This window comes from Onthophagus taurus, chromosome 1 (assembly GCF_036711975.1).
Source record: "Onthophagus taurus isolate NC chromosome 1, IU_Otau_3.0, whole genome shotgun sequence".
Classification (NCBI taxonomy): domain Eukaryota; kingdom Metazoa; phylum Arthropoda; class Insecta; order Coleoptera; family Scarabaeidae; genus Onthophagus; species Onthophagus taurus.
Genome location: NC_091966.1, coordinates 31,632,205 through 31,657,840, shown reverse-complemented (window position 1 = coordinate 31,657,840; position 25,636 = coordinate 31,632,205). Strand labels below are relative to the sequence as shown.

General features: G+C 29.4%; 1 protein-coding gene across 8 annotated transcripts in view; it reads left to right on the top strand.

The window, feature by feature from the left end:
* Positions 1 to 25,636, top strand: part of LOC111417584 (WD repeat-containing protein 47) — a 94,350-nt gene that overhangs the window by 26,730 nt on the left and 41,984 nt on the right. For 3 of the 8 annotated variants that reach the window (XM_023049908.2, XM_023049907.2, XM_023049909.2), the window contains exons 3-4: positions 3,183 to 3,284; positions 21,567 to 21,624. In XM_023049908.2, coding sequence (XP_022905676.1) covers positions 3,183 to 3,284; positions 21,567 to 21,624 — 160 coding nt within the window. Of the gene's footprint in view, positions 1 to 2,246; positions 2,340 to 2,831; positions 2,994 to 3,182; positions 3,285 to 21,566; positions 21,625 to 22,755; positions 22,960 to 25,636 lie in introns of those variants that run through there. The other 5 variants (XM_071199722.1, XM_023049913.2, XM_071199708.1 and 2 more) reach the window with 5 other exon arrangements.

The following is a 25,636-nucleotide window of genomic DNA, read 5'->3' as shown; positions in this document are numbered from 1 at the left end:
GATTCTGAGGAGGTGTATTCAACTGCTTGGGTGCTTGAGGTCATTGCCTTGCTGGAATATCCGAGGGCCAAGCTTTCCATTGATGGCTTCAAATTTTGTTGTAATTATACCGATCCATAATTCCATTAATATATGCCAGTTTTCCTATACCAGATGCTGTTATCGATCCCCAATCATGACACTACCTTCGCCGTGCTTTACAGTTGGTACTAAATTTTTCAACGCCATTGCTGTGTTTCATTTCCTCCAAATTTTTGCCCTACCATAACTTCCAAAAAAATTGTACATCGACTCGTCAGTAAACAAAACCCTGGACCACAAATCCATTCCCTTGTCGACATGAGATTGAGCAAATTTTAGTCGGAGACGGCGATTCTTTTCCGAAATCAGCGGTTTACTTCGGGATGTTCTGCTGAAGAACTCTTTGTACGGTTCTTGGATGTGCAGACTTATTAGATACAGTTACGATGTGCTCAGCTAATTTTGGTGCGCTAACTCTGGGGCTTTTACTCACTTCTTTTAATATGGAACTAGCTTTCTTTGGCCGGCCTGTACGAACTTTACTAGTGAATGAATCAATCTCATTGTCATGTTGGACGATGGACTGTTGCTTGGCATAGCTTTACAATTTTGCCCCAAGATTTCTTTTCTTTTCGATGTTTTATCACCAATTTGCTAATTTCAACAGAAATATTTTTCGCGATGATATTTTGCAGCCAGTTAAAACAGTAACTAAATTAAGGGGAAAAAATGCAATGCCAGCTCCTTTATACAACTCCTACTTGATTTCTTTAACTCAAGTGCATTGTATGTAGAATTTTGTCGTGTTTTTCCATTGTTGTTGAATTTTTATTATGTAGCTATTGAAAGACTTGTTTTCTGTTTTTTTTTGTGAATAAGTAAGTATCTCTAGTCCTACTGTAATACTAATTTTCTATTATCTTATTATGTTTTACAAAAACGTCATAATTCTGTATGTAGATTTTTGTCCGTCACTGTATGTATGATTTTCTCTCATAAATACAGTAAAGTTAAAACGGGAGCCTAATCAATTCAATAGATGTATTCCATGTCTCTATTTTCTGTATAAATTTTCAAACATTAAGCCACATGAAAACGCTCAAAGTAGAAATAGTTTCTATTATAAACAAGTTGAGATATTTGAAATACAATTTTCATAATAAAACATATTTTTCAACAACAATGAAAACACTAACTGTGTATTTTAAGTTGCCTATTCTTCAGGCGAATTTTATTATTGTTTAACGGAAAGTGCGAAAGTTAGCACTACAGAAATATTTTTATAACCACGATATAGCAATCATCTTTTTAATTACCCAATTTGAACTGCATATAATTCCCAATTAACACAACAACAGAGACATTGAGGATCGAAATTAAAAAAAATAATAATAAAATATGAAAATTCTCAACATTGCTAATAGTAAAGCTTCCGTTATAAGTTGGCGATTTGTGATGGAAAGGCCGCCGTCTATTATTTGCGTTAATGGGTTTTGGTGTTCTGTTAGAGACCCCGTTATTTTGCATTGCCGATTATTCAGGTCTAATTATTATCAGATGAACAATTCATGTTCAAAATGTGTTTCCGTTTCATAAAAAATATAAATTGAGTAATAAATTTTAATCGGAATTTAAATTAATTTAAATGCAACTTTATTTAAATTTCAGTCTATTTTCTTGTTGTTCGTTACCATTTTGAGTAACGAGCATAGTCACGTAGCCTCCAGTTAAATACTTGTTGTGTTTTCCATGTTTTTGTTCAAACCCATTTTACGTAACTTTACTTTATTGATGTGCGACCTGTATAATCTCGGACTAATTAGATTGTTTAATACGCCATACGTCGTTTTGAAGGTCGTCCCGTAGGACTTAACAGAAAATTAGCATGGTAATATTTACATAGTGGTTGGAGCATTATTAGTTATTGCAAACTATGAATTCATTTTAATTTGTTCCCTGTAAAAAAAAAATAGAATTTTGTTTTATCAGTAGACTTTTTTTTGCAAGTAATTTTCACTTTTAAAAGTAAAATGTATCGATTATAACGAATCGAGAGAAATTGCGTTTAATTAAATCATAAATTAATTGTGATTAATTCTCAAAACATCTTCGTCATACGTTTTGACCGTACCAAGCTGTCTGTATATAGATGATAACTCTGCAAAATAATGATGATGCGCTCGTTTCGCATAATTCCGACGAACAGCTTCAGTTCAGTACGTTTACGAAATCTTGTGGCGATAACACGTGTATTCTTAATTTCGAAAAGTTGTGAAAAGTGAAAAGCCTTCTTGTTAGAACTCCTTTTTGCTATAACGGTCTTAATTTTGATAATTATAAATTTTTACAGTTTCTTCTAAAATTTAAATAACATTTTTGATCCTTAGTTCCGCTCTGCATACTACATTTTTTTACATTTTAATTAAATTTTGTTTTAATTATTTTAACAGTTCATTTTACTTGAATATTTATTAAAAATTTTATTTAAATAAAAATTAATTTGTGGTGATGACACATTATGCATAAATAAAGTAATATCTATTATCGTGGTTATGATTCATATTTCTGAGTATTAAAAGTAGACCAAAAGAAAGATAACAAACAAATATTGCGTATCTTATATTTTCTCTATTTATTTTCCCCGTTTTTTTAAGTACGCTTAAAAAAATTTACTCGGCAACCGTTAATTTTTAATAACAAACCGGTCAATCTTCCTTAACTCCACGTCAAATCCAATTAAGTAAACGATCTCCCAATTAACCAAAAGTAACTTTAAATTTTTGTCTTTTCGCAACTCTTCGTTAACAAAGAACAGGTTAAAAAAAACTTTGTGTAGAAATAAACTAAAATAAAAAGTGAATAATGTATTACAAAAAGTTTTTACAACCTCCAATTGAATCAAAAATAAGACAACATGGATTAAGAAAAGTTGTAAGTTATGTGGATAAATCTGGATGTGAAATACACGGCAAGTTAGTATCAGTTATTTTCAAGTTGTAAAACTTAATAAAAAAATCAAGGTTTTGTGATAGAAAAGCGATTCAAATCAATTACGATTTAGATTTAAGTAAAACACTTCTAAGAATCACTTTGTTCTACTTTATGGTTAGATTTAAGTTCTTTCTTTTGTTCTAATTTGATTCCTTTCGATTTTCTTGCAGAAAACAAACTACCCAAAGAGCTTTGAATGGAGCCCCATTAAATAGAAATGCCCCATCACCGAGACCGAATGTGAATGGGTCTGGTGTTCATGACGTTTTTAGGTAATTATTGAATGCTTTGAATTGTATAGTTTTATTACTAAAACCATTAGAAATTAAGTTATCATTCTTGGAATCATTCTGATAGAGGTTATGTTTAGATATTACAAAGGAATGAATTTAGAATATTCTGGTGTATAAACTTAGCTTCTGAAAATGATTTACTTTTACTTAGCGTACCGATTTTTTTCACTTACATAATTATTACTTGCGAAATTTCGAAACCTTATTGTTTCTGATACCCATTATTATTTATTAGTTAATCTATTTATCAGATTGGGTTGAACTCACAGTATACAGAATTGCGCATACAAACCTATAATTATAATAAATAGGTAATCAAAATAGAATCAGCATGTTTATTTGGGATTTTATTTTTTATTTTGTAACTAATAGATAAACGGTTTAATAATAAATATATTAACCGTGTTATAAAATAATGGTTATTATAATATCTATTTCGTTGCACCGTGATCGAATCTAAAATACTTTAAAACCGGTAGTATTTGTAAACTTTCATGTTTTACTAGTCAAAACTGTCCAAACACTGATATTTAAATAAATATAAAGTATTTATAGATCGTATCGATTAACGCTGTATTCATAGTTCTTCATTGAGGAATTTTTAGAACTAAAGATGACATTAGAAAATATCGTTAAACTGCCAGTTAAAACTCCACCAGATCAATATTTTTTTATTGTTAATAAAAATTTGGAAATTAATACAATTATCTTCGTCACAACCATCTCTTGCTACACAACCAACCTCGATTTAAAGTGCATTGAATATTCTATTTCCTTTCTTCTTGTTTTCTTCTACTTAAATCGGACCATAAATTGAATTGAAATTATTGATACAAATATAAACATTTTGGCAGAAGTACAAAATACAAATATAAGCAAATGATAATGTACACTACATTGTTAACAACTAACACATAATTGCGCCTCAAAATAATCATTCCCGTTGCACAACAAAGTGTTTAATAGGTAGACTATTTAGTTACTATTTTAACCTTAATTTTAATACCCTAACAAGGAGAAGTAACGTATTACATTAATAACTACAAGCAATAAGTTCTTAATCGATCGCAATAATCCCATTCAAGGCAGTTTTGCGTTAGATTGATATGTAGTAATATACAGTTAACAATCTATTTCTAATAGGTGGATTAACTGACCAAAAATACTGCCCTGAGATATACCTATCTCAATATCTGGCACTACTCTAATTCTGTAGAGTTTAAGTTCTTTCAGTAAGAGTCTCTGAGTAATATAGTTAAAGACCTTGCCGAGATCGCCCTGCAACAAGAACAACGAACGCAGCTTTCAGTATGGAAGTCGTAACTGATTAAAAACATCATTATTGGTAACATATAAAGTGTATAAAGTACATACAGTTATACGAATAAAGTTATGGTAGTTCCAAACAATAAACCTTGTGGCATTTCTTCATGATATTATTACATTATTTACTGTCTGATAACAGTCAAAAAGTGATCTAAATACTTGTAACTAGTACGTACTGTGAGAATCAAAGTTCGAAAATATTTTATCAATACAGGAACAAGAAATTATTACTGAATGAATCAAAGCTGAAGATGAGAGCAGATTTCTAAATTCTAAGGTCTCATGCGACTGTTAGAATGTCTATATTAAAGGTATTTCAACATTACCCAGCAAATTTCTACACGGGATTTAACATGCAGTGGAATCAGATTCTGCAATTTAACATTCCTAGAGTACCCAGCAAACGTTCCAATACCGCTATGTCGCATGTTTTATCTACAAAATGCGATACGAAACTTATTAATGTTAAACGCTCAAAAGACAGGCAGCATCATAATCGTATTGTCCAAGAATAACTCATCAACTTTATTAGGTGCACACTTAATATTCAAATGGATTCTCGAACATTGGAATCTTTCATAAACCGCATGAGATCTGCCCACGTACATCCAAAGAAGACTTGCGGCCCTCACTGAATTTGGCAGATGAATTTTAATTTACCGGTAAACTTGTTTCATACATAATGTAATGTGGAATTCTTTTGTAAAAGTTTGTATAAAGATTTTTTGAATATTGTGAGCCATTTCGTTCAATATCATTCTTCATGGTATTGTTTTATTACTTATTTTGATCCATGATTTTGGTTATGCTGGTCTTCTGTGATCAAGAATATTTAAGGGTTCAGATATAAGTGGATAACAAAAATGTGTTACTTTTTGCGGGCGAAGTAGAAATGTTTTTGTATTGATGCCTACATAGGAAATTTAGACTACCCAATGAATAAAAACGTAGGAAAAGTAAAAAACTTTTTTGAGAAATAATAATAAAATGTTTAATTTTATCAAGTATACATGTTTCGAAACTAATGTTTCATCTTCAGTACCTAAATTTAAAAGAAATAAGAAACAATTAACAAATGTTAAACGGAACGTGTTAATACGGTAGGAGAAATCGGACTTTGAAAAAGTGAACTTACTTGGATTAATATACAATAAATGGAAAAATTATTAGGTAGTAGGTGGGGTTTAAAAATATATCAAGATATCTTTCTACTTTTCAACAGATAAAAAATTATCATAAATAATTTTCAAAAAATTATAAACAAAAAACCTTTTCAACAATCTAGTCAATCTTGGAATACAAACATACAATGGGGTGTGGTTTAAAAACGTTTTATGTCGGTACACGTACGGAATACAGAATGATGAAAAATTCTTTGAAGTAATCAGTTAAAATTTATGGTATAGGCGGGTGTATTTGTTATCTAATAATTCATTTAATAGAACATTGGTGTTATCCTTGGAATGTTTATAGATCTCATATTCTTCCAGTAAGTCCAACTTCAAAGATTTAGGTTGGTGATGAATGAGTTCTGTATTGTTAAGATTTATTTTATGATTAGTTTCATTAATATGTTTGAAAATCGCGGAATTTTTATCTTTATTATGTTCTTTGAAGCGTGTTAATAAATTTCTCCCTGTTTGACCTATATAAATTTTGTTACACTCACTACAGGAAATTTTGTAAACTCCATTGAGTAAGTGAAAATGAAATTTGTGTTTATTATTGACGAGGATATTGGAAATTTTAGTGTTGTTTTTAGTGGCTATGTATATGTTATGTTTTTTAGTTATGTGGTGTAATTGATTGATTATGGGGTTGTACTTAGATAAAGAAATATATTTAGGTGGCAGTTTGTAGTGAGGATAAATGAATGAGATGATTTTATTGTTATGTACTTTGTAGAAGATGGTTTGCATGTCTTTAATGTTATAACCGTTATTTAAGCCTATTTTTATGATATTACAAATTTCCGAATTGAAATTTTCAGTGTTGAGGGGTGTGTTGATGGCTCTGTTGAATAGGAATCTAAACGCAGCCTCTTTATATTTGAAGCTGGTAAAGGAATTTTTAGGTATAATTGTGTCTGTAGTAGTGGGTTTACGGAAAATGTTGAAAATGAGGGAAGAATTGGATAGGTTTTTGGAAATTTTTAAATCTAGAAAATTAATGCTATTATTAACTTCTTTCTCAATTGTGTATTCGAGATTGCTGAGATTATTTATCAAATTAAATAGAGCTATAAAATTAGCATCAGACCCATCATAAAGAATGAGGATGTCATCAACATATCTACAATAGAATTTTATATATTTGGTGGCAAAATGATTTTTTAAGGAAAATAATTGATATTCTAAGTTGGAGACGTAAAAATCTGCAAGAAGGCCAGACAAGGGGGAACCCATAGGTAAACCGTCTGCCATTTCGTAGAAATGGTCATTAAAAATGAAGAAATTTTGATTGGTTATGTTTTTAAGTATATTAATTAAATTATTTATATCATTATTGGTAATGTTTACTGGAAAATTATTATTATTGTAATCAGTCTTGTTAGAAATTAGAAAGTTTTTTATGATTTTTAAAGTTTCTTTGATTGGGACATTGGTATATAGATTTTTTATATCTAGGGAGATTAGTTTGGTGTTTTTGTTAATTTTCACGTTACCAAGTTTAGAGATAAGTTCTGAAGAATTCTTTATGGAATAGGTGGATTTGAAGTTGAAAGATTTAGTTAAAATATTATGTAGGGCTTTAGAAATAAGGTGACAAGGGGAGTTGATGTCGCTAACTATGGGTCTGATGGGTTCACCTGTTTTATGTAATTTTATAAGACTGTGTAAGGTGGGATGTAGAGGATTCATGGGTATGTATTTTTTATTTGAGGGAAAAAATTTGTTTAGTGTGTTTGTAGATTTTTTCAAAATATCTTTAAGTTTATTAGTAAAAGAAAAAAGAGGGTCTTTTTGGAGTAAAGAAATGTTATTATCATTAAAAAAGGATAGAGTTTTAGCTATATATTCTGATTTGTTAATTAAGACTAGGCCTGCGTTTTTATCTGCTGGTGTACAAATTATATCGTGTTTTTGAAGATTATTTTTCAAGGAGGTAATGGTGTCTTGATAATTAAAATTGGAAAAGCTATATGTGGAAATATTCTTTATTTTAGATTTAATTTTATGTAAATTATGTAGGAGATCGGCTTTAAGTTTAGGGAATATGGGATTAAACATTAATTGACTTTCAATATCAATGGCCAGAAAAGTTGAATTGAAGTTGTGTGTGTTGATGGAGAATTTGTGTCCTAAACTAAATATTTCTTTTTCTGAGGGGGATAGAGAGTAGTCTGAAAGATTAGTGTATCTAGGCGCGAATGTAAAATGGGGTTGATTGTTATCGTAAGTGATGTTATAATTATTATTATTGATCTCTAATCGTTTAATATTAAAGTTATTGTTGGAATCTATTGAGTTGGACTTACTGTAAACAGCGTTGTTCTTTAATAAATTTAATTTTTTATTTTTATTTTTAATGTCAGCTAGGGATTTTTGACGTAATTGTTCAGTAAAGTTGTTATATAATTCATCAAATTCTAAAGGGTGAAGTATTTTACTTAAGTGGTGATGTAGAAATTTAAGTTTCAAATCTTGAATGTCACGTTCTCTGTAGTGTTGTTTGATGGTGCATTTTATAAGTTTCCTTTCCAAAATTTTCTTATGAAGTTGAAATTGTCGTGGCAATTTTATATCGAAGGCCTTAGGAGTTATTTTGAACTTCAAAGATTGTTGCAAAAAGAAAATGTGATTATTAGATTTGTTCCTTTTTTCCATTAAATTGTAAAGTTGTCGGAGTTTTACAGGTAACCCTGATTGTAGTATAAATGGGATGAAATTCTCCATATTTCTCTAGTAATAAATAAAAACGTAGGAAAAGTAAAAAACTTTTTTGAGAAATAATAATAAAATGTTTAATTTTATCAAGTATACATGTTTCGAAACTAATGTTTCATCTTCAGTACCTAAATTTAAAAGAAATAAGAAACAATTAACAAATGTTAAACGGAACGTGTTAATACGGTAGGAGAAATCGGACTTTGAAAAAGTGAACTTACTTGGATTAATATACAATAAATGGAAAAATTATTAGGTAGTAGGTGGGGTTTAAAAATATATCAAGATATCTTTCTACTTTTCAACAGATAAAAAATTATCATAAATAATTTTCAAAAAATTATAAACAAAAAACCTTTTCAACAATCTAGTCAATCTTGGAATACAAACATACAATGGGGTGTGGTTTAAAAACGTTTTATGTCGGTACACGTACGGAATACAGAATGATGAAAAATTCTTTGAAGTAATCAGTTAAAATTTATGGTATAGGCGGGTGTATTTGTTATCTAATAATTCATTTAATAGAACATTGGTGTTATCCTTGGAATGTTTATAGATCTCATATTCTTCCAGTAAGTCCAACTTCAAAGATTTAGGTTGGTGATGAATGAGTTCTGTATTGTTAAGATTTATTTTATGATTAGTTTCATTAATATGTTTGAAAATCGCGGAATTTTTATCTTTATTATGTTCTTTGAAGCGTGTTAATAAATTTCTCCCTGTTTGACCTATATAAATTTTCTTATAAAATTACATAAAACAGGTGAACCCATCAGACCCATAGTTAGCGACATCAACTCCCCTTGTCACCTTATTTCTAAAGCCCTACATAATATTTTAACTAAATCTTTCAACTTCAAATCCACCTATTCCATAAAGAATTCTTCAGAACTTATCTCTAAACTTGGTAACGTGAAAATTAACAAAAACACCAAACTAATCTCCCTAGATATAAAAAATCTATATACCAATGTCCCAATCAAAGAAACTTTAAAAATCATAAAAAACTTTCTAATTTCTAACAAGACTGATTACAATAATAATAATTTTCCAGTAAACATTACCAATAATGATATAAATAATTTAATTAATATACTTAAAAACATAACCAATCAAAATTTCTTCATTTTTAATGACCATTTCTACGAAATGGCAGACGGTTTACCTATGGGTTCCCCCTTGTCTGGCCTTCTTGCAGATTTTTACGTCTCCAACTTAGAATATCAATTATTTTCCTTAAAAAATCATTTTGCCACCAAATATATAAAATTCTATTGTAGATATGTTGATGACATCCTCATTCTTTATGATGGGTCTGATGCTAATTTTATAGCTCTATTTAATTTGATAAATAATCTCAGCAATCTCGAATACACAATTGAGAAAGAAGTTAATAATAGCATTAATTTTCTAGATTTAAAAATTTCCAAAAACCTATCCAATTCTTCCCTCATTTTCAACATTTTCCGTAAACCCACTACTACAGACACAATTATACCTAAAAATTCCTTTACCAGCTTCAAATATAAAGAGGCTGCGTTTAGATTCCTATTCAACAGAGCCATCAACACACCCCTCAACACTGAAAATTTCAATTCGGAAATTTGTAATATCATAAAAATAGGCTTAAATAACGGTTATAACATTAAAGACATGCAAACCATCTTCTACAAAGTACATAACAATAAAATCATCTCATTCATTTATCCTCACTACAAACTGCCACCTAAATATATTTCTTTATCTAAGTACAACCCCATAATCAATCAATTACACCACATAACTAAAAAACATAACATATACATAGCCACTAAAAACAACACTAAAATTTCCAATATCCTCGTCAATAATAAACACAAATTTCATTTTCACTTACTCAATGGAGTTTACAAAATTTCCTGTAGTGAGTGTAACAAAATTTATATAGGTCAAACAGGGAGAAATTTATTAACACGCTTCAAAGAACATAATAAAGATAAAAATTCCGCGATTTTCAAACATATTAATGAAACTAATCATAAAATAAATCTTAACAATACAGAACTCATTCATCACCAACCTAAATCTTTGAAGTTGGACTTACTGGAAGAATATGAGATCTATAAACATTCCAAGGATAACACCAATGTTCTATTAAATGAATTATTAGATAACAAATACACCCGCCTATACCATAAATTTTAACTGATTACTTCAAAGAATTTTTCATCATTCTGTATTCCGTACGTGTACCGACATAAAACGTTTTTAAACCACACCCCATTGTATGTTTGTATTCCAAGATTGACTAGATTGTTGAAAAGGTTTTTTGTTTATAATTTTTTGAAAATTATTTATGATAATTTTTTATCTGTTGAAAAGTAGAAAGATATCTTGATATATTTTTAAACCCCACCTACTACCTAATAATTTTTCCATTTATTGTATATTAATCCAAGTAAGTTCACTTTTTCAAAGTCCGATTTCTCCTACCGTATTAACACGTTCCGTTTAACATTTGTTAATTGTTTCTTATTTCTTTTAAATTTAGGTACTGAAGATGAAACATTAGTTTCGAAACATGTATACTTGATAAAATTAAACATTTTATTATTATTTCTCAAAAAAGTTTTTTACTTTTCCTACGTTTTTATTTATTACTAGAGAAATATGGAGAATTTCATCCCATTTATACTACAATCAGGGTTACCTGTAAAACTCCGACAACTTTACAATTTAATGGAAAAAAGGAACAAATCTAATAATCACATTTTCTTTTTGCAACAATCTTTGAAGTTCAAAATAACTCCTAAGGCCTTCGATATAAAATTGCCACGACAATTTCAACTTCATAAGAAAATTTTGGAAAGGAAACTTATAAAATGCACCATCAAACAACACTACAGAGAACGTGACATTCAAGATTTGAAACTTAAATTTCTACATCACCACTTAAGTAAAATACTTCACCCTTTAGAATTTGATGAATTATATAACAACTTTACTGAACAATTACGTCAAAAATCCCTAGCTGACATTAAAAATAAAAATAAAAAATTAAATTTATTAAAGAACAACGCTGTTTACAGTAAGTCCAACTCAATAGATTCCAACAATAACTTTAATATTAAACGATTAGAGATCAATAATAATAATTATAACATCACTTACGATAACAATCAACCCCATTTTACATTCGCGCCTAGATACACTAATCTTTCAGACTACTCTCTATCCCCCTCAGAAAAAGAAATATTTAGTTTAGGACACAAATTCTCCATCAACACACACAACTTCAATTCAACTTTTCTGGCCATTGATATTGAAAGTCAATTAATGTTTAATCCCATATTCCCTAAACTTAAAGCCGATCTCCTACATAATTTACATAAAATTAAATCTAAAATAAAGAATATTTCCACATATAGCTTTTCCAATTTTAATTATCAAGACACCATTACCTCCTTGAAAAATAATCTTCAAAAACACGATATAATTTGTACACCAGCAGATAAAAACGCAGGCCTAGTCTTAATTAACAAATCAGAATATATAGCTAAAACTCTATCCTTTTTTAATGATAATAACATTTCTTTACTCCAAAAAGACCCTCTTTTTTCTTTTACTAATAAACTTAAAGATATTTTGAAAAAATCTACAAACACACTAAACAAATTTTTTCCCTCAAATAAAAAATACATACCCATGAATCCTCTACATCCCACCTTACACAGTCTTATAAAATTACATAAAACAGGTGAACCCATCAGACCCATAGTTAGCGACATCAACTCCCCTTGTCACCTTATTTCTAAAGCCCTACATAATATTTTAACTAAATCTTTCAACTTCAAATCCACCTATTCCATAAAGAATTCTTCAGAACTTATCTCTAAACTTGGTAACGTGAAAATTAACAAAAACACCAAACTAATCTCCCTAGATATAAAAAATCTATATACCAATGTCCCAATCAAAGAAACTTTAAAAATCATAAAAAACTTTCTAATTTCTAACAAGACTGATTACAATAATAATAATTTTCCAGTAAACATTACCAATAATGATATAAATAATTTAATTAATATACTTAAAAACATAACCAATCAAAATTTCTTCATTTTTAATGACCATTTCTACGAAATGGCAGACGGTTTACCTATGGGTTCCCCCTTGTCTGGCCTTCTTGCAGATTTTTACGTCTCCAACTTAGAATATCAATTATTTTCCTTAAAAAATCATTTTGCCACCAAATATATAAAATTCTATTGTAGATATGTTGATGACATCCTCATTCTTTATGATGGGTCTGATGCTAATTTTATAGCTCTATTTAATTTGATAAATAATCTCAGCAATCTCGAATACACAATTGAGAAAGAAGTTAATAATAGCATTAATTTTCTAGATTTAAAAATTTCCAAAAACCTATCCAATTCTTCCCTCATTTTCAACATTTTCCGTAAACCCACTACTACAGACACAATTATACCTAAAAATTCCTTTACCAGCTTCAAATATAAAGAGGCTGCGTTTAGATTCCTATTCAACAGAGCCATCAACACACCCCTCAACACTGAAAATTTCAATTCGGAAATTTGTAATATCATAAAAATAGGCTTAAATAACGGTTATAACATTAAAGACATGCAAACCATCTTCTACAAAGTACATAACAATAAAATCATCTCATTCATTTATCCTCACTACAAACTGCCACCTAAATATATTTCTTTATCTAAGTACAACCCCATAATCAATCAATTACACCACATAACTAAAAAACATAACATATACATAGCCACTAAAAACAACACTAAAATTTCCAATATCCTCGTCAATAATAAACACAAATTTCATTTTCACTTACTCAATGGAGTTTACAAAATTTCCTGTAGTGAGTGTAACAAAATTTATATAGGTCAAACAGGGAGAAATTTATTAACACGCTTCAAAGAACATAATAAAGATAAAAATTCCGCGATTTTCAAACATATTAATGAAACTAATCATAAAATAAATCTTAACAATACAGAACTCATTCATCACCAACCTAAATCTTTGAAGTTGGACTTACTGGAAGAATATGAGATCTATAAACATTCCAAGGATAACACCAATGTTCTATTAAATGAATTATTAGATAACAAATACACCCGCCTATACCATAAATTTTAACTGATTACTTCAAAGAATTTTTCATCATTCTGTATTCCGTACGTGTACCGACATAAAACGTTTTTAAACCACACCCCATTGTATGTTTGTATTCCAAGATTGACTAGATTGTTGAAAAGGTTTTTTGTTTATAATTTTTTGAAAATTATTTATGATAATTTTTTATCTGTTGAAAAGTAGAAAGATATCTTGATATATTTTTAAACCCCACCTACTACCTAATAATTTTTCCATTTATTGTATATTAATCCAAGTAAGTTCACTTTTTCAAAGTCCGATTTCTCCTACCGTATTAACACGTTCCGTTTAACATTTGTTAATTGTTTCTTATTTCTTTTAAATTTAGGTACTGAAGATGAAACATTAGTTTCGAAACATGTATACTTGATAAAATTAAACATTTTATTATTATTTCTCAAAAAAGTTTTTTACTTTTCCTACGTTTTTATTTATTACTAGAGAAATATGGAGAATTTCATCCCATTTATACTACAATCAGGGTTACCTGTAAAACTCCGACAACTTTACAATTTAATGGAAAAAAGGAACAAATCTAATAATCACATTTTCTTTTTGCAACAATCTTTGAAGTTCAAAATAACTCCTAAGGCCTTCGATATAAAATTGCCACGACAATTTCAACTTCATAAGAAAATTTTGGAAAGGAAACTTATAAAATGCACCATCAAACAACACTACAGAGAACGTGACATTCAAGATTTGAAACTTAAATTTCTACATCACCACTTAAGTAAAATACTTCACCCTTTAGAATTTGATGAATTATATAACAACTTTACTGAACAATTACGTCAAAAATCCCTAGCTGACATTAAAAATAAAAATAAAAAATTAAATTTATTAAAGAACAACGCTGTTTACAGTAAGTCCAACTCAATAGATTCCAACAATAACTTTAATATTAAACGATTAGAGATCAATAATAATAATTATAACATCACTTACGATAACAATCAACCCCATTTTACATTCGCGCCTAGATACACTAATCTTTCAGACTACTCTCTATCCCCCTCAGAAAAAGAAATATTTAGTTTAGGACACAAATTCTCCATCAACACACACAACTTCAATTCAACTTTTCTGGCCATTGATATTGAAAGTCAATTAATGTTTAATCCCATATTCCCTAAACTTAAAGCCGATCTCCTACATAATTTACATAAAATTAAATCTAAAATAAAGAATATTTCCACATATAGCTTTTCCAATTTTAATTATCAAGACACCATTACCTCCTTGAAAAATAATCTTCAAAAACACGATATAATTTGTACACCAGCAGATAAAAACGCAGGCCTAGTCTTAATTAACAAATCAGAATATATAGCTAAAACTCTATCCTTTTTTAATGATAATAACATTTCTTTACTCCAAAAAGACCCTCTTTTTTCTTTTACTAATAAACTTAAAGATATTTTGAAAAAATCTACAAACACACTAAACAAATTTTTTCCCTCAAATAAAAAATACATACCCATGAATCCTCTACATCCCACCTTACACAGTCTTATAAAATTACATAAAACAGGTGAACCCATCAGACCCATAGTTAGCGACATCAACTCCCCTTGTCACCTTATTTCTAAAGCCCTACATAATATTTTAACTAAATCTTTCAACTTCAAATCCACCTATTCCATAAAGAATTCTTCAGAACTTATCTCTAAACTTGGTAACGTGAAAATTAACAAAAACACCAAACTAATCTCCCTAGATATAAAAAATCTATATACCAATGTCCCAATCAAAGAAACTTTAAAAATCATAAAAAACTTTCTAATTTCTAACAAGACTGATTACAATAATAATAATTTTCCAGTAAACATTACCAATAATGATATAAATAATTTAATTAATATACTTAAAAACATAACCAATCAAAATTTCTTCATTTTTAATGACCATTTCTACGAAATGGCAGACGGTTTACCTATGGGTTCCCCCTTGTCTGGCCTTCTTGCAGATTTTTACGTCTCCAACTTAGAATATCAATTATTTTCCTTAAAAAATCATTTTGCCACCAAATATATAAAATTCTATTGTAGATATGTTGATGACATCCTCATTCTTTATGATGGGTCTGATGCTAATTTTATAGCTCTATTTAATTTGATAAATAATCTCAGCAATCTCGAATACACAATTGAGAAAGAAGTTAATAATAGCATTAATTTTCTAGATTTAAAAATTTCCAAAAACCTATCCAATTCTTCCCTCATTTTCAACATTTTCCGTAAACCCACTACTACAGACACAATTATACCTAAAAATTCCTTTACCAGCTTCAAATATAAAGAGGCTGCGTTTAGATTCCTATTCAACAGAGCCATCAACACACCCCTCAACACTGAAAATTTCAATTCGGAAATTTGTAATATCATAAAAATAGGCTTAAATAACGGTTATAACATTAAAGACATGCAAACCATCTTCTACAAAGTACATAACAATAAAATCATCTCATTCATTTATCCTCACTACAAACTGCCACCTAAATATATTTCTTTATCTAAGTACAACCCCATAATCAATCAATTACACCACATAACTAAAAAACATAACATATACATAGCCACTAAAAACAACACTAAAATTTCCAATATCCTCGTCAATAATAAACACAAATTTCATTTTCACTTACTCAATGGAGTTTACAAAATTTCCTGTAGTGAGTGTAACAAAATTTATATAGGTCAAACAGGGAGAAATTTATTAACACGCTTCAAAGAACATAATAAAGATAAAAATTCCGCGATTTTCAAACATATTAATGAAACTAATCATAAAATAAATCTTAACAATACAGAACTCATTCATCACCAACCTAAATCTTTGAAGTTGGACTTACTGGAAGAATATGAGATCTATAAACATTCCAAGGATAACACCAATGTTCTATTAAATGAATTATTAGATAACAAATACACCCGCCTATACCATAAATTTTAACTGATTACTTCAAAGAATTTTTCATCATTCTGTATTCCGTACGTGTACCGACATAAAACGTTTTTAAACCACACCCCATTGTATGTTTGTATTCCAAGATTGACTAGATTGTTGAAAAGGTTTTTTGTTTATAATTTTTTGAAAATTATTTATGATAATTTTTTATCTGTTGAAAAGTAGAAAGATATCTTGATATATTTTTAAACCCCACCTACTACCTAATAATTTTTCCATTTATTGTATATTAATCCAAGTAAGTTCACTTTTTCAAAGTCCGATTTCTCCTACCGTATTAACACGTTCCGTTTAACATTTGTTAATTGTTTCTTATTTCTTTTAAATTTAGGTACTGAAGATGAAACATTAGTTTCGAAACATGTATACTTGATAAAATTAAACATTTTATTATTATTTCTCAAAAAAGTTTTTTACTTTTCCTACGTTTTTATTTATTACTAGAGAAATATGGAGAATTTCATCCCATTTATACTACAATCAGGGTTACCTGTAAAACTCCGACAACTTTACAATTTAATGGAAAAAAGGAACAAATCTAATAATCACATTTTCTTTTTGCAACAATCTTTGAAGTTCAAAATAACTCCTAAGGCCTTCGATATAAAATTGCCACGACAATTTCAACTTCATAAGAAAATTTTGGAAAGGAAACTTATAAAATGCACCATCAAACAACACTACAGAGAACGTGACATTCAAGATTTGAAACTTAAATTTCTACATCACCACTTAAGTAAAATACTTCACCCTTTAGAATTTGATGAATTATATAACAACTTTACTGAACAATTACGTCAAAAATCCCTAGCTGACATTAAAAATAAAAATAAAAAATTAAATTTATTAAAGAACAACGCTGTTTACAGTAAGTCCAACTCAATAGATTCCAACAATAACTTTAATATTAAACGATTAGAGATCAATAATAATAATTATAACATCACTTACGATAACAATCAACCCCATTTTACATTCGCGCCTAGATACACTAATCTTTCAGACTACTCTCTATCCCCCTCAGAAAAAGAAATATTTAGTTTAGGACACAAATTCTCCATCAACACACACAACTTCAATTCAACTTTTCTGGCCATTGATATTGAAAGTCAATTAATGTTTAATCCCATATTCCCTAAACTTAAAGCCGATCTCCTACATAATTTACATAAAATTAAATCTAAAATAAAGAATATTTCCACATATAGCTTTTCCAATTTTAATTATCAAGACACCATTACCTCCTTGAAAAATAATCTTCAAAAACACGATATAATTTGTACACCAGCAGATAAAAACGCAGGCCTAGTCTTAATTAACAAATCAGAATATATAGCTAAAACTCTATCCTTTTTTAATGATAATAACATTTCTTTACTCCAAAAAGACCCTCTTTTTTCTTTTACTAATAAACTTAAAGATATTTTGAAAAAATCTACAAACACACTAAACAAATTTTTTCCCTCAAATAAAAAATACATACCCATGAATCCTCTACATCCCACCTTACACAGTCTTATAAAATTACATAAAACAGGTGAACCCATCAGACCCATAGTTAGCGACATCAACTCCCCTTGTCACCTTATTTCTAAAGCCCTACATAATATTTTAACTAAATCTTTCAACTTCAAATCCACCTATTCCATAAAGAATTCTTCAGAACTTATCTCTAAACTTGGTAACGTGAAAATTAACAAAAACACCAAACTAATCTCCCTAGATATAAAAAATCTATATACCAATGTCCCAATCAAAGAAACTTTAAAAATCATAAAAAACTTTCTAATTTCTAACAAGACTGATTACAATAATAATAATTTTCCAGTAAACATTACCAATAATGATATAAATAATTTAATTAATATACTTAAAAACATAACCAATCAAAATTTCTTCATTTTTAATGACCATTTCTACGAAATGGCAGACGGTTTACCTATGGGTTCCCCCTTGTCTGGCCTTCTTGCAGATTTTTACGTCTCCAACTTAGAATATCAATTATTTTCCTTAAAAAATCATTTTGCCACCAAATATATAAAATTCTATTGTAGATATGTTGATGACATCCTCATTCTTTATGATGGGTCTGATGCTAATTTTATAGCTCTATTTAATTTGATAAATAATCTCAGCAATCTCGAATACACAATTGAGAAAGAAGTTAATAATAGCATTAATTTTCTAGATTTAAAAATTTCCAAAAACCTATCCAATTCTTCCCTCATTTTCAACATTTTCCGTAAACCCACTACTACAGACACAATTATACCTAAAAATTCCTTTACCAGCTTCAAATATAAAGAGGCTGCGTTTAGATTCCTATTCAACAGAGCCATCAACACACCCCTCAACACTGAAAATTTCAATTCGGAAATTTGTAATATCATAAAAATAGGCTTAAATAACGGTTATAACATTAAAGACATGCAAACCATCTTCTACAAAGTACATAACAATAAAATCATCTCATTCATTTATCCTCACTACAAACTGCCACCTAAATATATTTCTTTATCTAAGTACAACCCCATAATCAATCAATTACACCACATAACTAAAAAACATAACATATACATAGCCACTAAAAACAACACTAAAATTTCCAATATCCTCGTCAATAATAAACACAAATTTCATTTTCACTTACTCAATGGAGTTTACAAAATTTCCTGTAGTGAGTGTAACAAAATTTATATAGGTCAAACAGGGAGAAATTTATTAACACGCTTCAAAGAACATAATAAAGATAAAAATTCCGCGATTTTCAAACATATTAATGAAACTAATCATAAAATAAATCTTAACAATACAGAACTCATTCATCACCAACCTAAATCTTTGAAGTTGGACTTACTGGAAGAATATGAGATCTATAAACATTCCAAGGATAACACCAATGTTCTATTAAATGAATTATTAGATAACAAATACACCCGCCTATACCATAAATTTTAACTGATTACTTCAAAGAATTTTTCATCATTCTGTATTCCGTACGTGTACCGACATAAAACGTTTTTAAACCACACCCCATTGTATGTTTGTATTCCAAGATTGACTAGATTGTTGAAAAGGTTTTTTGTTTATAATTTTTTGAAAATTATTTATGATAATTTTTTATCTGTTGAAAAGTAGAAAGATATCTTGATATATTTTTAAACCCCACCTACTACCTAATAATTTTTCCATTTATTGTATATTAATCCAAGTAAGTTCACTTTTTCAAAGTCCGATTTCTCCTACCGTATTAACACGTTCCGTTTAACATTTGTTAATTGTTTCTTATTTCTTTTAAATTTAGGTACTGAAGATGAAACATTAGTTTCGAAACATGTATACTTGATAAAATTAAACATTTTATTATTATTTCTCAAAAAAGTTTTTTACTTTTCCTACGTTTTTATTTATTACTAGAGAAATATGGAGAATTTCATCCCATTTACCCAATGAATCCATCGTGAAAGATAACTCTTGGGCAAACGGTCTCTGGATCAATCCATTCAAATCAGGTTATTATATAAAACTGTGAGGACAATAAAGAACAGTGAAAGTGTACCATCTCAGCTAAACTATATACCAAGCATATCCACTCTTCTCACACCGAGTTGTTTGGTACGATTTCATTATCTTCGAGTGTACTTTAGCTACATAGACTTTACATCAGTTTCAGTATAGCACTTAATAAATTAGGCTCACAAGACAACAAGTGATTTAGATTATGATTCAGTATTGAATAAAAGTCTTCGCAGTGAAACAATGAGCTAAGTGACAGTGATTTAAGAGAAAATATTTATGACTAAATAGCGATGACGACTTAAATTAAATCATTTCTATGTCAGAAGATGATGTTTAAGGATTATGAAAAATCGGGAGAACATCAGAACCCAAAATATAATTTAATGAGCAATATTCCTGGTCTTCAAAGAATGTAAAGACGAAGACATGTTGTGAGCAATAACTAATCGAATGAACCTTTGGTTACAAAAATTTCGTTATAAGTATAAAGTGGACTATGTGTTGGTTTACTCTTTTTTAGCGCGTGTTTAAATCAAATCATAAACATCTTAGTTTGATATTCGCTACCGATCTAACAGTAACAAATATTTTTCGGGGATTTATGAGGAGAGATATTTTCTGTGGTATTGGCCAATTCACACTTGGTCAGATCAAAATAGGGGGTGCATTGAAGAATACTGTATAGGGGTCTAAGTGCATCAAATGCTAACATCATTGGTTGGCAAAAGTTTATGAATTTTTGTTTTTTGCCATGAAGAGATTTTTCGTCGTGTACTTTGAAAAATCGTGTTCAATTATTATATTTGTTTTCTTTCAAACATAATTCGAAAATCTCACAAACTGTTGCGACTCTGATTTTAATCAAATCAGGCTATTAATATGCCTCTAGGGCAACGCGATTTATTTAATCGTTAATATAGACGACATGATGTGAGTTAAAAATGATTCAAATCAAAATATAAAAATATCATGTTTTTTTTTTTAAATTTTTAATACACTCTACATCTTCAAAAACAATATTTCGAAATAACTCTCAAGAATATTCAGTTACTTTAAGTAATCGGTTGCTATTACCCTTATCACACGTCCATTAACGCTTTTAGTAAACAATTTTACTATCAAACACATGACGACCTTCCAGTTTTATTACTGTAATATTTTTTTAATTATCCTCTAGTATTAAAACGCATAAACCGCCTTTATATCTTCAATTCCTCTTTAAAGCAATTCAATTTTATATTTGATAACATAATTAATACTTTTTGCTATATTATTGATTCATTCTCGGTTATTATTTTAATAGATGTCCTTATTTGAGAAATATAACGCCTTAGCAACTTTTTATTAAATTAAAGTTTCTTTTTTTACATTATTTTTCTAGGGGACCTTTACGACAAGAAATCGACCAAAGGCATCACGAGCATTACGATACGGTAAAGGTAAGTGTCTTCTTTTTCTTAATTGCAATGGAATCCGATTAAAGATGAACACTCGTACATTGATTGGTACTTTCATACAGAAAAGATCCGTTGTTTCTTGTATCTGTATATGGAAGCCGTATATCAAAGGTTATAACAGTACTCCTTTGTAATTTCATTTTTTAATTTATTTAAACAGTAAAGAAATGCTAAAATAAGAAAATGTAACAATTTTAAAGTAATTTTCGCGTTATTTTATGTTACTCATCATTAAAATCAAATTTAGTCCAAGCAAATCGAATACCAGAAAACGAGAAAGCACAAAATTAGCTTAAAAGGTTCTAAAAAAGGTATGGATTTTTGTTTATTCTTTTTTTTTTTTTTTTTAATAAAAGAAGATTTAAAAAGATTTCTAACTTAAATCCAGTCACTAATAATTTATAAAATGCTTCAATCGTGTTCTTATATAGGTGACCTTGTTGCCCGAGGTAGACATGAACGTTTGCCATTTTCCAATCACTGTTTACTTCGTTCAAAACCGATCTAAACTATATTTCGAATTTCACTCTCAAAGCTCTTGTCGGAGAAGAATATCTAACATGTTTCAATTTTTTTAATGTATACCTCAAAGTTTCTCATAGAAAGCTTCCTGTTTCGCACGAAATAAAACGACAGTCATAAATCGTACAAACGTAAGAAAGTGAAACACGGATGCACATGCTTTCACTTTATTAAAACATTTTTAATGAAATAAAAATCGTTTAATATTAGATTATTGGATGATATTCTGTATTAATTTCAAAATTTCCGTTAGATCCAATTAGAAATGAATACGCCTTTGTAACTCGCGTGGCTTTAATCATCCATTTCTAATTACTCCGTGTGGGTTGACCACCTCTCAATTAATTCATAACCGCCATAGAATTAAAATAGCAAAAACGAAAACATTAATGTAAAACTCAATAAGTTAATTGGATTTTGAACACGTGCGTTCTGTTGCTTATGTGTGTTGGTAAACATCACCTTTTTAAAAAACGAATTGGTTTAAAAACGTGTTGGGAACGTTCGCATTTTTGAATTGGTGGGCGCGATTCGGATTTGAAGTCCCCACAACACCGGCTGACTCTCGAACTGTGTTCTGTGGAGTGTCTTAAGTCGGAAAGTTGGCACGTTTGTGGACAGTCTTCGGTTGTGGTTCGACAAAGGAATGTGTCTGAGTCACTATTAGCTTGATTCAGAGTATTCTTTTTGTTTTAATTTGTTGTGGTTTTAGTGAACGTTTTATTTCAATTATTGTGATTAGTGGTTTTAAACGAGAAGATTTAAATTTTGAAAGTTAATCATTCTTTTTTGTATGTATGTATTTAAAATTATATTTATTTAAAATTTTTAATGTTAATGAATACAGCGTTGATTTGTTTTTGAAGCATTACATAAGATTTAAAAATTTTTAAATGAAATAAGCAATGATTCATCCGTTATGTTTAAAAAAAATGATCAGGTAGTTTGAACTACGAGAAAATCCTGTTGGATTTTTAACTTTATTTACTCAAGATACTCGTAAAACGTGACCACCTGTCGGATTTCCACGAAAAGTTGCGCACGATCGAGTTTACAGTTCAAGTTTCGTGATGCAAAAATCTTATAAATGTCTCCATCTAAACTTGAAAACGGTTAAACCCACCTTTATCTTTCTATTACTTCTTAGAAATCTTAACTATCCACCTCAATCCGCATTTTATTACACAGCTTTCGTCCATATATAGCTCGTCTTTACATTTCTGTTTAATCAGGTAAAGGTCGCGAGTTCTGAGCCTGTATTTAGCCTTGTACAAAGTAAGTACATTTCTTTATAACTGTACTTGTTAATGTCATACATTTTTTGAACGCAATTATTTCAACAGTTTTATTATTTGAAGAAGTGGAAAGTGTTCCAAATTCTTATGTTTTCCTCGAAACTATCGCAGCCGTAGTTAATTATGAATGCGTAAATACTTTCTTTAAGGTATCCGGTTTATGGGACTATTAAAGAGTATTTATTTAACATATTAACGTTATTTTGTCTTTACGATTTCCATCTGTTACGGTTTTAATTTTGGATAATTAAAATTTACGATCTTTTTGCTCAATATGAACTGAGGGTGATTAGAAAAGAGGATTAATTTCAGAAAAAAAATCATATTAAGAAAATATAAACCTTTTAAATAATCACCAAAGTATCTGAACAGAATTAATTTATCAATATTTTAACTTTAGTTATCAGAATTAAAACATTACGAGCCTTAGGGTCAAGTAAAAGAGACCAAAGAAAATCTGTGTTCTAAATCTCAATCTATTTAGATTAAAAAACTGCTAAGCTTAAAAACTTTACTTAATTGTCTTGAGGAAGTTCTGTTAGCTTGCCGAAATCGTGAAGCTGCAGTTACTCATTAAGTTCACCTGAGGATAGTTAATCAAAGTCTAATTTTCTTATTCAGGTTAAATATCTGTTAGAAAATATTTCCCTTGAATTACCCAGTGATTTACTTAAAGGATTTAAGTCTTTTTCCATTTCCTTGCTAGCAAGCCTACCTACACGGATCGGTTGTTATAGTTCACTATCTATCCTAAATGGGAGTTAATTGAGGCTTAATGCTGCTCTGATTTTTTTCGAAGGTTTAGACAAGAACTGTTTATTCTGTCTTAGTTCTAGTTCATTGGTTAATTTGTAGCCATGTCCACCGATAGTGCCTGATTAAAATAAGGCGGTGTGAAATATTTCCTGACTAATTTGGGTTTATTCTGTCATATTTTATTATTTGCAACAACGGTGAGTTTGCTGTTCGATACCTGTCAAATTATTTGACAGGTTTCACCATGTTCCAGAGTTACTTTGAAAATTTTGCAACAACGAAAGGGTTATAGCATATTCAGTTTATAGCATTGTTGACATTTTTCTAAAGAAGAGCTAAGTACCAGCTATGGTGTCAAACTATAAACTTGGTACTGCTTTATTACTTCCTGTTCCAAAAAAAGATGTATGATTCAGTTCTTTTATTCACTTCTTGAGATGCCCAATTATTCACAATCCTAAAAGTTCATCTCTCACTAGACTGGAAAGATTTACAGTACGAGCCATAAAATGTCTAATCTGTCTGAAATGTCTCATCTGATGCTAGGTTGAATTGCACGATTTACTGTATTGGTAGGTATATTGACATGTCTTGTGGCATGGGGTTATTAGTTATTCCAGCGATTTCAAAAGACAAATATCCAAAAGATAATAATCCAAAGATAATTTAGATATAAAGACCATTTTTAATTACATTCGGGTTATACATAAATATTTAAACGCCACACCGCACCTGTAAAGACGGTCTACTAAAGAACATAGTAGTATTTTCTGACGAAACAGGATTAGTGGATCTAAACAATTCTTTCATACGTTAAGTGTTTATTAGCTTAGGCGTTTAGGTGTGAAACACACCAGACATTAAGATGTCTAAATGACTCAGTAAGTAAGTATTCCGCCTACATTGAGAATTAGAAATTTTGTTCATTTAAGTTTCTCTCCAATTAATGTCTTCACGAAATATTGCTACATAGAATATATAATAATCCATGTCAAACGTTCTCACCAAATCGGTAAATGTGAAAATTGTCGGCGTCGAACTGTCAATTGCATCCCTGCCCTTTCTGAAAATTTCAGAGTACCGTTTTCGGCGAAGTATAGTATGCCCTAAAGTATCAAGTAAAAGAATGGTATAAACAGACATTACATTACACATTTTATTACAAACTTAAGGTTTACAAACTTAAGTAATTCACGACACACTTACAGATGTTGATATTTTATACCTTCGTTGTCAAATCCTAGGTGCAATGACAAATACATTAATAAGGCACAAATTAGGTACAGTAACGAAAGCAACATTAAAATAAATGGTAAAAACCTACAACGACTGTGAGCTTGCTGATCATCTAACATTTTTTTTTAAAAGATGAGGTAATGTTTGACACTGCTACTCTTATTTCTCTCCACGTTACTTTTTAA